This window comes from Chlorocebus sabaeus, chromosome 21 (genome assembly GCF_047675955.1).
Source record: "Chlorocebus sabaeus isolate Y175 chromosome 21, mChlSab1.0.hap1, whole genome shotgun sequence".
NCBI lineage: Eukaryota > Metazoa > Chordata > Mammalia > Primates > Cercopithecidae > Chlorocebus > Chlorocebus sabaeus.
The window spans coordinates 124,285,095-124,300,872 of NC_132924.1; the positions used below are offsets into that span (position 1 = coordinate 124,285,095).

The window sequence follows — 15,778 nt, forward strand, 5'->3', positions numbered from 1 at the left end:
GATCTCTGGCTATTCTTATGCACAGAGAGGGAGGGGCACTGAGCCTGCGGAGTAAGAGAAGTCTGCACTTAACGGATACACAGACAGAGGAACTTGGTCAAGACTTTCCCATAGAGCAGTGAGGTCATCAAACCCACGCTTACTTACAACGTCCCTCTTGTGGTAAGAAGAGTTGACAGCAGAAAAGGGATGGCAGCTCCCGTCATAACCCAGGCCAAAGACAACCCAACTAGGTAGGGTAGAACTCAATCTTTCTTCCTAACCTCACCAGTGCTTCCAAGATGTTTCTAACAAATACAGTATCAGTTATAACTTATTAGGAAACAGAAAAATCTTGTTAACGAAAATATGAATAATCATGTGTTTCCGCGTACAGCGAATGTATCTCGGTTGAAGCAATGCCTCCAGACATCAATGCATACATGAAGACATTAATGGGGTATGACAGATGCTGAAAGATGAAATGAGGATCTCATCAAGGGCTCTCTATTATGTAAGATATTTAGAGGTGTAATATCTTACTGTTGGGACTTTTGTCCCTGCTAACTAAGTGTGAGATTCTACTTGATACTCAATTTTCCTGTATTTTGGATGAATAAGCGATTTAAAGTTCAAAAGAAACAAAGCGGCATTTGGACTACCACGCCAACACTGTTCTTTCTTCCAGCTCAGCTCAGCTTCGAAGTCACTGTTTAACATTCTGCCTCCTTAAGAATCTAGAAAAGTTTGACAGGGTTATTCGTGGGATTCAGCGTGCTTCAAAGGAATGACAGACAGCAATACAGATAAAAATAGATGGGTGAAGAGGGGAAATTCCTTTCTTAGATGCTTAGGTTTAATACTTTACATTCACTACATTGGCAGACACAATGCAAAAGAAAAAAAAAGAGTATACATTTGCTTAGAGAAATGCATAATTAAATTAATAAATCTCAAGTAAGAAGAAGAAAAGGGACAGGACACCAAATCTGTGTTGAGAAGAATCTCTTGTGTTGAGATTCATTATTAGAAGTCTTAAAAAGCTCATGAAGTCAGTACAAGTTTAATGGCACTTAAGCAATAATAGTAACTAACATTTATGAAGTACTCACTATGGGTTTACACTGTTTTTAAATGCCATGATATGGATTGTCTCATTTAATCCTCAAAACCCTGATATTAGCTCTATTTTAGATATGAGAAAACCAAGGCACAGAGAGGTTAAGTAACTTGTCCAAGGTCACACAGCTAAATAAGTAGTAGCGGCTCCTCTCGAACAGAAGCTGCTCTCTAGTCTCTTCTTGCCTCCCTGTTAACATGCAAAAATTGTAAATGTAAAAGACTGTCATTCTTACTAACACAAGAGACAAAACCCTGGTGATTTAGACATTCAAAGTCTCATGGAACGGGCACACCATTCCACCCTGTGGACGGTGGCCAAGATTTGGCCTGCAATATAATAAAACTGAGGAATAGTGAGATGGGTTCGAATGAACACCCTGGATTATTTTTCTGTAGGATGAAATGCAAATTAAGTCCAGTAAAATTCTGAAATGCATCATTTGTTACCAATAAATATGGACAAACACTTTTAATGACAATGACTATGAACGTATTCTCTTCCAGCTAACGTGTTTGTGAAATGCTGCAGTGAATCTAAAAGATAACAGGCACCCGGCTAATTCTATTGGGTTAACACGTCCATGCTGGCTGTGCAGGCTTATTTAAGTAATTGCCTGACTGTGAATGAACAGAGGTATTAAAGTAAAGTTGGCACAAGGGACAGCATCCACATGGCACATTCTTTGTCTCGAGAGCTTTATTCTATCCATACTCCCGGAAAAAAGAGAAGTTGCTAAATAAATAATGGAAGCACACAAGACAGTGTGAAGAAGGCCTTTTCAAGTCCTCGAATTGTCAAGCATCTTATATAAAGTTCTTTCCCGACTTTGAGCTCATCACATTTCATTTTACATATTAATTTTGCATAAGAGCAAGCTCATCCCCTTCAAATGTTAACAGCTTCAAAATAAGATCCTGGTGAAAGCTCGTCACATTCCATTTTAAATATTAATTTTGCCAAAGAACGACCTCGTGCCTTTCAAATGTTGACAGCCTCAAAATAAGATCCAAGTTATTTACCTGTAAGACACAAGAATACAGGAGAGGGAAAAAACAACCGAGAGGAGAGGCGACAGAAATGACGGAGTGAGAGGGTCGCCTGAACTCAACACCGATTCAATAAGCGTCTTCAGGTTTTCCTATTTAACTTTCCCCATTAAAAAAGAAGACACACCCTGCCGGTGGTATCTTCACAGGCACAGATAAGGGCACCAGTCTACGATTAAGGGTCTGGACTGTGGGTACGATTCGGGGTTGCCTCCGAGTGCATGGTGACAAGCACAAACAATTAGCGCTCCCTGACACCTTGCTCTAATTCGAGTTCTGCGAGTAAGGACAAAAGGGCCGCCCATCCGTGCGGATGCCGGGCTGCGGGCTGCGCTCTGGGAGCCCGGCTCGCGTCCCCTCCGCGGAAGCCCGGTACCCCGCAGCCCGAGCTCGCCGGCGCCCGCCTCCCCGCCCTGGTCCCTGCCCCGGCCCCCGGGCTTCCGCAGGACGCAACTCGCCGTGGGGCTGCGCCGGAGACGGGGCGCGGGGTCCCCGGGGGTCCAGGTCCTCGGGCGGCCGGGTCGTGGGAGCGCCGGGCCGGCGGCGGGCGGGGCGCACTCACCTTCGTCCTCGAACTCCAGCTTCTCCAGCATGCCGGCTTCCGCGGGTCCCGGGGCCGCCGCCAGCGCCGCCTGAGGGGGAGGAGGAGGACAGCGATCAGCATGAGCTGCGGCGCTCGTCCCCGGCCGGCGGGCTCGCGGCCGGCCGAGCTCTCGGGCCTGGCTCTGCCGCGCCGCCGGGAGGAGGGGCCTGGCGGGGGACGCGGGCGGCGGGGGCCGGGGGCGGAGCGGGCGCGCGGCCCCCACCCGCCCGAGGCCGCCGCCGCCGCCGCCGCCGCAGGTGGCGCGGCCGCGGCCCGCGTGCCCCTCCGCGAGTGGGACACGCCGCTCCCCCCCGCGCCTTGGTACGGCCCGCCCGGGAGGAAGCGTGGGAAGGGACCCGGGAGCCCGAGGGCGGTCGCGCCTGGGCCCGGGGCGCCCCCTTCCGGACGCGGCCCGCGTCCTCCCCTCCGCGCGGCCATTGGGAGAGGCCCGCGGCCCGCCTCCCCGCTCCCACGCCCCCCAGTGCCGCTCACCTTCCCAGCACCGGCGGCCGCGCAGCCTCCACCTGCGCAGGTGTGGGCTCTGCGGCGCGGGGGCGGGGAGAGGGGCTGGAGGCTGCAGAACGCCCCGGGGCGCCAGCTAGGGAAGCCTTTCTCGCTTTCCTCTTCCCTTTCCAAATTTTAGATATAACTGCCCATCCCTGGCCCCCTTAACAAAAATCGTTCCGTTGGCTGCACGTATTGTAGATGCACTTTGTTGCTATCCATTTTTTTTTTTCCCCCAACATGGAACTCTTAATTCGCGTCCTCTCTTCGAGCCGAGTGTCTTCTCGGTTGGGCAACCGCTGCCAAAAGCGTACACACCCTGAATCTGGCCCTGGCCGCTCAGGAGCTGGGTATGTGAGTCTCTACTATGGACAACTCAGGTTGGCAGGCGGCGCGGTCAGCAGCCACTAGCTGCCTGGAAGGGCAGGACAGGCCCAGAGGGGACCGAGGTCCCTGGCCCCACGGCCCATCCCTGCAGAGTGCCCTGGAGCCGCGAATGCGATTAGCTCCAGCACCGATTAGGGCTGAACGGAGCTTGGCCCTAGCGCTCTTGCAAGCCGGGCCTGAAAGAGGAAGTCCTGAAAATGCCTCTCGTTTTGCTTTGTCATCTTACTTGCGCCAATCCCTAAATCTTAAACCCCTTTAAATAAGAAAAGGGGTGGGGAGAGAAAAAGAAAACAAAGCTAAGATGTTTCATGGTAAAAAGCTACAGCAGACATCATACTTCATAGTGAAAGACTGCTTTCCCTACGAGGTTCAGAAACCAGGCCAAGGTGTCTGCTCTCACTAATCCTATTCAACATGGTTCTAGAAGTACTAGGCCCTGCAATAAGGCAAGAAAAGGAAAGAAAACGCATACAGATTGGAAAGGAAGAAAAACACCTATGCAGATAACATAAGTTATCTACATACAAAATCCCAAAGAATCTACAAAAGAAAAAGAGAAAAAACTCTTCTGGAACTAGTGAGTTTGGTAAGATCATAGCATACAGGATCAACACAGAAAAATCAATCACATTTCTACAAACTAACAATGAACACATGGAAAAATATTTAAAACAATATCACTTATTAATACAATCACTTCAAAGAAAATTAATACTTAGGCATAAACTCAAGAAACCATGTATAGTAGCTGTATGCTGAAAATCACAAAATGTAATGAGAGAAGAGCTAATAAATGGAGAGACATTCCTGAGTTGGAAGCCCTAACATAGTAAAAATGACAGTTCTACCCCAGATTAATCTTTTGGTTTAATGCAATTGCTACCAAATTCGGTTTTTTTTCTTTTAACATAAATAAGCTTATTCTAAAATATATATGGAAAGGCGCAAGCTCTAGAATTATTTATTTATTTATTTATTATTTTTTTGAGACGGAGTCTCGCTCTGTCACCCAGGCTGGAGTGCAGTGGTGCGACCTCAGCTCACTGCAAGCTCTGCCTCTTGGGTTCACGCTATTCTCCGGCCTCAGCCTCCCGAATAGCTGGGACTACAGTAGAATGCTTTAATCTTGAAATAGCTCAATATTAAAGCAAACTATATAGATACAGCAATCAAGACAATGGTATTGGCAGAAGAATAGATTTAATAATCAATAGAAATAAATAGAAAACCCAGAAATAGACCCATGCAAACATGGCAAACCAATTTTTGATGGAGGTGTAAAAGCAATAGAACTGGAGTAATTGGATATCAAAAGGTAAAAAGACAAAAAACAAACCTCAACCTAAGCCTTGCGTTTTACACAAAAATGAGTTCACATTAGATCGTGAACTTAAAACTATGAAACTTTTTGGAGAAAATCTTTGGGAACTGGGGCTAGGCAAAAGTTAGACTTGACACCAAAAACACAGTCCATAAAAGGAAAAACTGATAAATGGACCTCATTAAAATGAAGAATTTTTGCTCTGTGAAAGACTCTGTTAAGAGGATGAAAAGAAAAGCTACACAGTAGGAGAAAATACTTGCAATCCACATAGCCAATAAATTACTAGCACACTGCCTATGGGTTAGCCCTGCTCTCCAATAAATAGCAAAAATAAAATTAAAATGTCTGGAATACATAAATACTATCAATATTAAACAGAAAAAGGAGAAAATAATCAAATTAGAAGATAGGCAAATGATACAGAGCTATTTCACCAAAAAAGATACACAGATGGCAAATTAGTGTATGAAAAGATGTTCAAAGTCATTGATCATTATATAAATGTAAATTAAAACCACAATGAGATACCACTACACAACTGTTAAAATAGCTAAAATCTTAACAGTAACACCACCAAATGCTGGTGAGGATGTGGAGAGAGGGGATCACTTCTACACTGCTGGTGGGAATGCAAAATGGAACCATTGCTTTTTTTTTTTTTTTTTTTGCTTTTTTTTTTTGAGACAGGGTCTACCTCTGTGGCCCAGGCTGGAGCACAGTGGAATGATTTCAGCTCACTGCAACCTCCGCCTCCCAGGTTCAAGCAATTTTCCTGCCTCAGCACAGGTCAGCTAATTTTTGTATTTTTAGTAGAGATGAGGTTTCACCATATTGGTCAGGCTGGTCTCGAACTCCTGACCTCAGGTGATCTGCCTGCCTTGGCCTCCCAAAGTGCTGGGATTATAGGCGTGAGCCACTGTGACCAGTCAGGAACCACCACTCTTAAAAACAATTTGGCAGTTTTTTATAAAACTAACCATGCAACTACCATATAACACATCAGTTGTACTCTTGGGCATTTATCCCAGGGAAATGAAAATTTACATTTACACAAAAACTTGTACATGAATGTTCATAGCAGCTTTATGTGCAACAGTGCAAACTGGAAATAACAGATGTCGTTCAATGGATGAATGGTGAAGCAGGCTGTGGTAGGTCCATCTATACCATAAAGTACTACTCAGCAAGAAAAAGGAAGCAACTATTGACACATACAACAACTTGGATAGATCTCCAGGGAATTATGCTGAGGGGAAAAAGCCAATCCTAAAAGGTCACATACTGTATGATTCCATTTATATTATAGTCTTGAAATAAAATGGTCGAAATGGAGAACAGATTAGTGGATGCCACGGATCAGGGGCTGGGGTAGGGGGCCAGAGGTGCCTATGGCTGTAAGAGGATAATGTAAGAGATCTTTGTGGTGACTGAACTGTTCTACATCTTGACTGTATCAATGTCAATATCCTGCTTGTGATATCACCCTGTATTTTTCCCTATGAGCCAGGCCAAGCTGATTTAATTCTATGGAGGAAATGACAAAAAAATCTTTTTTTTTTTGGAGACAGAGTCTCACTCTGTTGCCCAGGCTGGAGTGCAGTGGTGCAATGTTGGCTCACTGCCAGCTCTGCCTCCTGGGTTCACGCCATTCTCCTGTCTCAGCCTCCCAAGTAGCTGGGACTACAGGTGCCCACCACCACGCCCGGCTGATTTTTTGTATATATTTTTTTCAGTAGAGACGGGGTTTCAGTGTGTTAGCCAGGGTGGTCTTGATCTCCTGACCTCAAGTGATCCAACTGCCTCAGCCTCCCAAAGTGCTGGGATTACAGGTGTGAGCCACCGCGCCTGGCCAAAAAGTCTTTATTGAAATATAATTCACATACCATAGAATAACTCACCATTTAAAGTGTAGAGTCAATGATTTTCAGAATATTCAGAATTGTGCAACTATCTAAGTTTACATTTTCATCATCCCAAAGAGACAGCTTGTACCCATTAGCAGTCACTTCCCATTACCTGCTCAACCCCGACACCCATCCCTAGGCAACCATTTCCTGTCTCTATGGATTTGCCAATGCTGGGCATTTCTCATCAATGGGATCATACAATAGGTGGTCTTTTGTGACCAGCTTCTGCTTAATGTCAGGGCCCGTTCACATTGTAACACGGATCAGCACTTCATTTCTGTTTACTGCTGAAAGATACTCTGTTGTGTGGACACACACGTTGTTTATCCTTTTGTCAGCTGATGGGCACTCAGGTGGTTTCCACTTTTTGGCTATGGTGAAAATGCTCCTATGGACATTCCTGTGCAAGTGTTTATGTGGACACGTGTTTCATTTCACATACACAGGAGTGGAATTGCTGGGCCATAGGGTAGCCCTATGTTTAACATATATATTTTTTAAAATTTATTTTTGAAACAGAGTCTCACTCTGTTGCCCAGACTGGAGTGCAGTGGCGCGATCTCAGCTCACTGCAACCTCTGTCTCCTGGGTTTAAGTGATTCTCCTGCCTCAGCCTCCCGAGTAGGTGGAACTACAGGTGCGCACAACCATGCTTAGCTAATTTTCGTATTTTTAGTAGATATGGGGTTTCACCATGTTGGCCAGGCTGGTCTCAAACTCCTGACCTTGAGTAATCCACCCGCCTCAGCCTCCTAAAGTGCTGGGATTACAGGCGTGATTCACCACACCCAGCCTCTCTACGTTTAATATTTTGAGGACCTGCTGAACCGTTTTCCAAGGTGGCTGCACCATTTTACATTTTTACCAGTAATGTATGAGGGTTCCAGTTTCTCCTGTACTGTTTAGTTCTGCAAGATGTTACCACTGTGGGGAACTAGGTAAAGGGGACACAGGACCTCTCTGCATTATTTCTTACAACTATATGTGAATATACAGTTATCTCAGAATAAAAAGTTTAATTTTAAAAAAGTTTGGTGGCACACAGGAAGTCTCTCTTGTTCTATTTTTAAGTCTATGCCTTTGTTTCTTGCAATAATTTTAGTATAATTTTAAAAAATTCTTATCGGTGTTTATGATAAGCACCATCAATTTCACCTGTAATCGTGATGGGTTGTTTTTCGGGAGGCAGAAATGGGCAGCAAGTGGCAGCATGTCAGGAGGATGGCAAAAGTGGTTCACAGACTGAAAAGACCTATAAACCATCACTATGAGGTTGGTAGAGAGTAGAAATTGAAACAATGAATGTTTTATGCAACTCCACTTGATAATGGGTGTACAGGAGTAGCCTAAAATAAAAACGTTTATATATAATGTGCTAGTGGGATTGAATTTATTTCCACAGGTTTTTCACTTAGTAAGACATCTCATGTTTTCTTCCTTAGAAAGGAGGCTAGTCATAGACAACAGAAAAAGTCATGAGATTTTTTTTTTTTTAATAACACACTAAGTCAATTTCAGGAATTTGAGGGCTTTTACTTTTTAGGTATGAACATTAACGTGCAGAGTCAAAAGACAGACGGATCTGTCAGCACACAGAACTTGAAGCTGGTGGTCGTCAGTTGCCCTTTTATGGCAATGTTTTCTTAAAGTCTTAACAGACTTATGCCAGACTTAATTTTAGCTATTTCAGGCAGGCAGGGAAAGCCGGGAGAAGAGGCGAAGGGAGGGGAAGGGCGTGGGCAATGTCATGCAAGCAAAGAGAAGGGGCTTGCACTTGTGACACCACCTCATGTCTCAAGCCATCAGCATCAGGGATGTTTGATGTAGCAAAAACAGACCAAATCCAGCACCCGAACCCTCCTGATAATCCAGACCGATCTCTCCAGGGAGAACAAAATGGACCTACCATGGCAGGGAGGCACTGGGTTCTGCTAACAGCCTGGCACAGTTCCACCCCAGGGAACATTTCTATTTGTATAACATCAGCCAGTCTGAGGTTACTGGACTTTAGTGTGGTGGGAGGGAACAGAGGGACCCAAGTTGGACTTTACTGAGAGAATGTCTGAGAAACACGGAGCCACCACAAGTGTGACTTCTTGGTTGGTAAAAAATGCTAAATTATTGGCCGGGCACGGTGGCTCATGCCTGTAATCCCAGCACTTTGGGAGGCCGAGGCGGGCAGATCACAAGGTCAGGAGATCGAGACCATCCTGGCTAACATGGTGAAACCCTGTCTCTGCTAAAAATACAAAAATTAGCGGGGTGTAGGTTGCACGCACCTGTAGTCCCAGCTACTCAGGAGCCTGAGGCAGGAGAATCACTTGAACCCGGGAGGCAGAGCTTGCAAGCTTGCAGTGAGCCGAGATTGCGCCACTGCACTCCAGCCTGGTGACAGAGTGAGACTCTGTCTCAAAAAAAAAAAAAAAAAAAAAAGAAAGAAAGAAAGAAAAGAAAAGAAAATTTAAATTATTAAGGTGTGTCTCACATAATTGTGCCCAGGTGCAGCAAAACACTGTATTTTGAATGACTATCAGAAGGGAAAACTTCAGCCTGAAAACTTAATCATAAAACAACTGCCAAAAAAGCACTCCTTTATGCACAGAGGTCGGATATGAGTTTGCTCTGCCTCTTAAAAAGAAGTCTTAAATAGCTCCTGCAAGAAATAAATCAGCCTCAAATATTGGGTAAGGAGCTCCTGAATAATTTAGCATACAAAACTCTCAGTTTCTGTGCATCCTGCTGTCTTCCTTGAGCTCCACTCTGCTCTGCAAGGGCGTCCTCCAAAGGGACAAGAAGGACGTGAAACCCCCTGGATGTTAGACAGGAGCTGCACGTGCACTCTGCTCCCATTCCCACTGGGCATTCTCCAAGCACCTCCAACCCACCACTGTGCCTGGCACGTCCAGGTCTCAGTCCCAGCCCAGCGCTCTCCTGAGCTCCACACTGCCTCCTGCTCCATCTCCATTGGAGTTTTCTACACCAACACAGATGCAGTTCATCTAAAACTGTGCCCCAGTCCTCTCGTCTTGTCGTCTTGGTTTCTTTTAAGGCAATCCACTTGTCTCTATCCCCACTACACCTACCCTGGTTCAGGCTTCCATTTTCTCAGGCTTGGCCAGCGGGGCAGCTTTAGCTCCTCCAGTCTTGCCCCCTTTCCAGTCTATTTGCTTCCGTGTAGCCAGAGTGCCTATGATAGTTAAATTTGAATCCAGTCATCTTTACTGGATTAAGGAACCCCTAGAGAACCGGTAAAGCATTATTTCTGGGTGTGTCTGTGCAAGAGTTTCCAGAGACTGGCGTGTGGGTCAGTGGACTGAGTGGGGAAGATCTGCCCTCAGTGTGGGAGGGCACCATCTAATTAGCTGGGGGCCTGGAGAGAACAATAAAGGTGACAGAGGATTTCCTTGCGCTTTCTTCTGGAGCTGGGACACTTTCCTCTTCCTGCTCTTGGGCATCAGAACTCCAGGCTCTCCTGTCTTGACACTGGGACTTAACAGCAGCAGCCTCCTGGTTCTCAGGCCTTTGGCCTTGGACTGAGAATTACACCACTGGCTTCTCTGGTTCTGAGGCTTTCAGACTTGGACTGAGCCACGCTACCATTACCTGCATCCCAGGGACTCCAGCTTGGAGATGGCCTGCCGTGGGACTTCTCAGCCTCCATAACTGCATGAGGCAATTCCCCCAGTAAATCCCCCCTCACCTATCAATCAATCAATCAATCTATCAATCATCTATTATCTATCTAGCTACCTACATACCTATCATCTATCACCTGTTGGCTCTGTCTCTCTGAAGAACCCTGACTGATAGAGTGACCTTTTAAAACTGCAGTCTTGGCCAGGCATGGCGGCTCACACGTATAATCCCAGCACTTTGGGAGGCCAAGGCGGGTGGATCACCTGAGATCAGGAGTTCAAGACCAGCCTGGGCAATATGGTGAAACCACGTCTCTGTCTCTACAAAAAAAAAAAAAAAAAATTAGCCGGGTGTGGGGCATGCACCTATAATTCCAGCTACTCGGGAGGCTGAGACACAAGAATTGTTCGAACCTGGGGAGGTGGAGGTTGCAGTAAACTGAGATCATGCCACTGCACTCTTGCCTGGGTGACAGAGTGAGACTCTGTCTCAAAAAACAAAAACCAAAAACAAAACAGACTTATTTTTCTCTCACTTAGAACCACTCAACGGCTCTCAGCAATCTTTAGGATTTTCTTGGCAAACTCCTGAGCTGGGGGGAAGGGCCTGATTATTTATTCACCCTCTCTTGCCAGGTCCCTCTGTGTACCCCACACCTGAACCTTAAGGCATTGTCCTGGAATAGACCATACACTCACTGCTGTAAGGGTTTCTAAGCATTCTGGCCTCCCCGTTACTTCCTCCATTCCTTGGCTAGCTCTTACTATTTTTAAAGATTCAGCTCAATCTTTCCCTGAAAGCCTTTCCTGATTCTTTTCTTTCACTCTTCTTTTCCTCCCTCCCTCCGCTTCCTTCCTTCCCTGATTCACGACCTTTTCTCACAACTTGCCTGGTTAATTACTTCTCTGAACCCACATGCTTCCATATGGCACTTAACACACTGGCTTGGGATTTACTTTTCTGTTTCCTCTTAAGTCCCACATTGCTCTCTGAAGGGAAAGAATGACTCATCATCTTTGTATTGCCTGTGTGTGACACATAGTAGGTACTCAAAAAATATTTGAGTGAAATGAATTGTTCATTCAGACATCCATTAAAACTTGGTAGGGAAACAGTTGAGTTTAGTAGCATAAATGGGTTTAGAAGTTATTTCACTCAATTTACTCATGCTTCCCTTGGACCTCATTCCTGTTTGGAAATCATTATAGTCACTTTCCGTTTAGTGTTGGAATTAACATTTTGAAGGAAAAAAAGTGACTGTGCTAAGAAATGATGGCAGGACAGTTTTTATTGTAATAGATTCTATCTGAGGACCAAAGGTCGCTGGCACTATGAGATCCTGGCATGGATACTGGCTGAGAGATTTGCCAGCTCTTGCCACCACCCTACAATTTCAATTTCCTTGTTTCCTTCTTTCTTTTCTCTCTCTTTTTTTTTTTTTTTAGATGGAGTCTCCCTCTGTTGTCAGGCTGGAGTGCAGTGGCGCGATCGTGGCTCACTGCAATCTCTGCCTCCCTGATTCAAGCGATTCCCCTGCCTCAGCCTCCCAAGTAGCTGGGACTACAGGCACGCACCACCACACCCAGCTAATTTTTTGTATTTTAGCAGAAACGAGGTTTCACCACGTTGGCCAGGCTGGTCTCAAACTCTTGACCTCAAGTGATCCACCCACCTCAGCCTCCCAAAGTGCCGGGATTACAGGTGTGAGCCACCAGACCCGGCCCTTTCTTTCTTTTTTAAGAGACTGGGTCTTGCTCTGTCATCTAGGCTGGAGTGCAGTGGGGCAATCATAGCTCACTGGAATCTTGAACTCCTGGGCTCAAGTGATTTTCCCATCTCAGCCTCCCAAGTAACTGGGAGTGCAGGCACGTGCCACCATACCCAGCTAGTGTTGCCCAAGCTGCTCTCAAACTCCAGGGCTCAAGCGATCCTCTTGCCTCAGGCTCCCAAAGCACTGGGATTATAGGCATGAGTGACGTCACCTGGCCAACTTTAGTTTCTGTTAAGGGAAGACAATTGATTTTTAAAAGTAGTGTAGAAATTTGAAAAAAAATCTCAAATATATATTCAACACTATAAGCATTAATTCTTGGCCAGATGCAGTAGCTCATGTCTGTAATCCTAGCACATTGGGAGGTTGAGGTGGGAGGATCACTTGAGCCCAGGAGTTTGAGACTAGCCTGGGCAATATAGGGAGACCCCATCTTTAAAAAAAAAGGGGGGGGGTTGGGCGCAGTGGCTCACGTCTATAATCCCAGCACTTTAGGAGGCCAAGGTGGGCGGATCACGAGGTCAGAAGATCGAGACCATCCTGGCTAACATGGTGAAACATCGTCTCTACTAAAAATACACACACCCACACACAATTAGCCAGATGTGGTGGCAGGCACCTATAGTCCCAGCTACTCAGGAGGCTGAGGCAGGAGAATGGCGTCAACCCAGGAGGTGGAGCTTGCAGTGAGCCGAGATCGCCACTGAACTCCAGTCTGGGCAACAGACTGAGACTCCATCTCAAAAAAACAAACAAAAAACAAAACAAAACAAAATGTAGCTGGGCATAGTGGCTCATGCCTGTAGTCCCAGCTAGCTACATAGGAGACTGAGGTGGGAGGACTGCTTGAGTCCAGGAGTTCAAGGCTGCAGTGAGCTGTGATCACGCCACTGCCCTCCAGCCTGGGCAACAAAGTGAGACCACCCCACTCCCCAGAAAGAAGTGTATTAATTCTGTTGATTGTTTTTAATCAGTATATTTGGAGAAAAGGTTTTGTTCATTTTGATACCTTTCTAAATAACAATTTCAGATGCTATAAAAATTAGTTCCTCCCTAACACTTAAGATTTTCTTTAAAGATAATTTATTCCACAGTATCTTTTCAGAGAGAGTGGCAACCACTTTGTACAGCTCAAGTCAGCTGGAAACATGTTTCAAAGGAAGTGTTATTAAACAAAAGGTGAAGAAAATTGATTAACCTAAAAAGTCCTTTGTCTGGATTCTCTATGTTAAATTATCTTCGAATTTCCAAAATAGGAGACAATGGTAAGCTTTTGAAGACATTCATTCATTCAGCAAATACTTACTTAATATGGGCTATGTGCCAGGAACCAGGGTAGTTGGTTAATAAAATAACTGTTGAACGAACATGTCCTGGCATGCCTAGAAACTGGCATAGAAGATATAAAGAAGGAGCTCGACAAACAAGGAGAATCAGCATCATTGGCTTGCTACCCTTCAAATTCATTAGTTACAGTCTGAAATGTATACATCTCTTGCCTTTCGCAAATAAATCCATTTTTTCTTTTTTGCCAATCAAAATATTTTATTATTAGCTTTGTGTTTAACATGACTTATTGGGAGGTGAATACTTATATTCTCTTATAGGTTGATAACTCTTAGTATTGTCTTATAATACTTCGCAAATAAAAAAATAAGTATTGCTCACCAAGTTCACCTAATCTTTTTTTTTTTTTTTTTTTTTTTTTTTTTTTTTTTTTTTTGAGACGGAGTCTCGCTCTGTCGCCCAGGCTGGAGTACAGTGGCCCGATCTCAGCTCACTGCAAGCTCCGCCTCCCGGGTTTACGCCATTCTCCTGCCTCAGCCTCCCGAGTAGCTGGGACTACAGGCGCCCACCACCTTGCCCGGCTAGTTTTTTGTATTTTTTAGTAGAGACGGGGTTTCACTGTGTTAGCCAGGATGGTCTCGATCTCCTGACCTCGTGATCTGCCCGTCTCGGCCTCCCAAAGTGCTGGGATTACAGGCTTGAGCCACTGCGCCCGGCCCACCTAACCTTTCAATTCTTAATACAGCCAAGTCACAAACTTTGAAATATGTTGTATCTATATTAGAATGCAACACACAGAATGATATAGTGTCACAAGGCAGTCTCTCTATTCTCTGCTCCCTCCCCTGCAACTGACCTATTATTCATTAACCCTTTCCAGAACAGATCACTGTTAACTGTTTTTCAGCCCCTTTAAATCCCATATTGGGTGGAAGCTCTATTCCTAAATTGGTGAAAAATTACAAACATGATTGAGACAGAATACTTCCACTTCGGTTCTGCTCTACATAACGTGATCAAAAGGAAGTACAATATTCCAGCTGAAATTAAAGGGACCCCCTAATGCCTCCACCACATCTTCTACATTCTGGAGACTTCTGTGGTCTTCATTTACTATCCAGTGTTACGTAGCTACTTATGGTGGATTAGAGTGAACTGTGGACACAGAGCCAAGGAAATGGAGAAGCAGGATCTTCATACCTCATAATGTAAATCCTTTAAAGAATGACTTGTAGTGTCCCTTTTTATTGTGGTGCAATTTACCTATAATAAACGATTTCTATTCCAAGTGTACAATTTGATGAGCTAGGATGAAATCACCAGTATACGTACACGATGGAATACTATTCAGTCATAAAAAGCAATAAATTAACAGCATTTGCAATGATCTGGATGAGACTGGAGATTATTATTCTAAGTGAAGTAACTCAAGAATGGAAAACCAAACATTGTATGTTCTCACTGATATGTGGGAAGCTAAGCTATGAAGACGCAAAGGCATAAGAATGATACAATAGACTGTGGAGACTTGGAGGGAAGAGTGGAAGAAGGACGAGGGATAAAAGACTACAAATATGGTGCAGAGTATACTGATCAGGTGATGGATGCACCAGGATCTCACAAATCTCCACTAAAGAACTTACTCATGTAACCAAATACCACCTGTATCCCAATAACTTATGGAAAAATAAAATTTAAAAAGTAAATATTAAAGAGAAAATGAAAAAAATAAAATGTAGAGAAAAAAACATTTTTTTTATCACTCCAAAAGTTTGCTCATGCTCCTTTGTGCTTCATCCCTTCTTCCAGGCAATCACTGATCTACTTTTTATCACTGTGTCACTATAAATATTTCCTAGAATTTTGTGTATATGGAATCATACAGTATATGTGCTTTCGTTCCGGGATTATTTCACTTAGCATAATGATTTTGAGATTCATGTCACTCAGTATACCAGTAGTTTGTTCATTTCTGTTGCTAAGTAGCATCCCATTCTATGGATAGACCCCATTTTGTCTATTCATTCACCTGTTGATGGACATGTGGGATAGTTTCACTTTTTGACCATTGGGAATAAAGCTATGATCATTTGTGGTCAAATCTTTGTAGGAACATGCTTTCATTTCTCTTGGGCAAATACCAAGGAGTAGAATGGCTGAGTCATTTGGTAGGTGTGTGTTTAACATGACAAACCACCCCTTTCGCAGACTGGCTGTACCATTTTACATTT

At 44.6% G+C, this 15,778-nt stretch overlaps 1 protein-coding gene across 3 annotated transcripts in view; it reads right to left on the reverse strand.

Annotated features, from left to right (window-relative positions):
• The window catches only part of PRKAG2 (protein kinase AMP-activated non-catalytic subunit gamma 2), a 323,168-nt gene that overhangs the window by 74,894 nt on the left and 232,496 nt on the right, over positions 1-15,778 (reverse strand). For all 3 annotated transcript variants that reach the window (XM_007983534.3, XM_073009507.1, XM_007983536.3), the window contains one exon: positions 2,711-2,780. In XM_007983534.3, coding sequence (XP_007981725.2) covers positions 2,711-2,780 — 70 coding nt within the window. The remainder of the gene's footprint in view (positions 1-2,710; positions 2,781-15,778) is intronic.